We start from the raw sequence: 1,086 nt of genomic DNA, 5'->3' as shown, positions 1-1,086 counted from the left end.
TGCGCCTTCGAAATAAACTTTAGCAAGCCCAACAACATTGGATCGCTACTGGGATTCTCATCGACGCGTATACTGCAACCGCGAAAATGGCATGAATCAGACCTGCCAATCAACATTACCAATGTGAACATTATCCGCGTAGAGTGCAACGTGACCGCGGGTGCGTACAGCAACAGCAAGCCTGTACACACGATACACGAATTTTCGCCGAACGTGTCACCAGGATAGAAGATATCGGAAACACCGATGCAGATCATTTACCTGCCAGTCATCGCACGGAGCATTACCGATTTAACGGTACGAGTTGTGGATCAGAACAGTCAATTGCTCGACTTTCGCGGAGAAGAAATCACCCTCAGATTGCACGTACGCCGACAGCGATAACGCGCGCGAGTGTGCATGAGATGCTCGTGATGAACGGATCGGAGCAAATTGTAAAAGATACCACCAAACCCGCGACATCGAGATTCGGTGATATCCAGTCGTCTAGTTGTTGCAAGAAGAAGAGACTCAACGCATTGAACGTGGAATTTTTAACCTCTTTGGGATTCGCAGTGCGCAAACAATAATTGACATTCTCAATATCAACGAAGAGCCAATCTTCGACGAGCGCATCGTCAAGATTGAGACTCACTCGTACAATCCGTTTGCCAACACTACATTCGGGCACAGCGATGAGATAAGAATACCAATACAACAACAGGATCTCTATACGTTGCCGCATGAAAGTTTTCTGTACATCGAGGGAAAACTAACTACTGCCAATCAAATTGAAGGATCTGATGTAGTTCTGGGAAATAATTGTGTCGCGTTCATGTTCGACGAGATCCGATATGAACTTGATGGTGTGGAGATTGATCGCGCCAGAAATGTTGGAATAACCAGCACGCTCAAGACCTATGTCTCGTCATCGTTCGATAAAATCATGTCTCTGAAGAATGCCGGCTGGGATGTGTCGAACAATGGAACCGGAGACTTTAATTTTTGTGTGCCGCTCAGCATGCTATTGGGATTCTGTGAAGATTATCAACGCGTGGTGATTAACGCCCGTCACGAATTGATTTTAATACGATCGCGCAATGATAG

The 1,086-nt window shown here is 46.1% G+C and overlaps 1 protein-coding gene across 1 annotated transcript; it reads left to right on the top strand.

The window, feature by feature from the left end:
• Nucleotides 1-246: 246 nt before the first annotated feature.
• LOC105565256 lies at nt 247-1,036 on the top strand (the record flags this gene model as incomplete). The annotated part of the gene is made up of 2 exons (XM_012018299.1): nt 247-362; nt 556-1,036. Coding segments are annotated over exons 1-2 (597 nt in total), but the record flags the coding sequence as incomplete, so codon positions are not given.
• Between the last annotated feature and the right edge of the window lie 50 nt (nt 1,037-1,086).

The sequence above is a fragment of the Vollenhovia emeryi genome, unplaced genomic scaffold, assembly GCF_000949405.1.
Source record: "Vollenhovia emeryi isolate VEMERY1.0 unplaced genomic scaffold, V.emery_V1.0 DF943621.1, whole genome shotgun sequence".
Lineage (NCBI taxonomy): Eukaryota > Metazoa > Arthropoda > Insecta > Hymenoptera > Formicidae > Vollenhovia > Vollenhovia emeryi.
The sequence above is the reverse complement of the archived record's forward strand: the minus strand, read 5'-3'. Positions and strand labels throughout refer to the sequence as shown.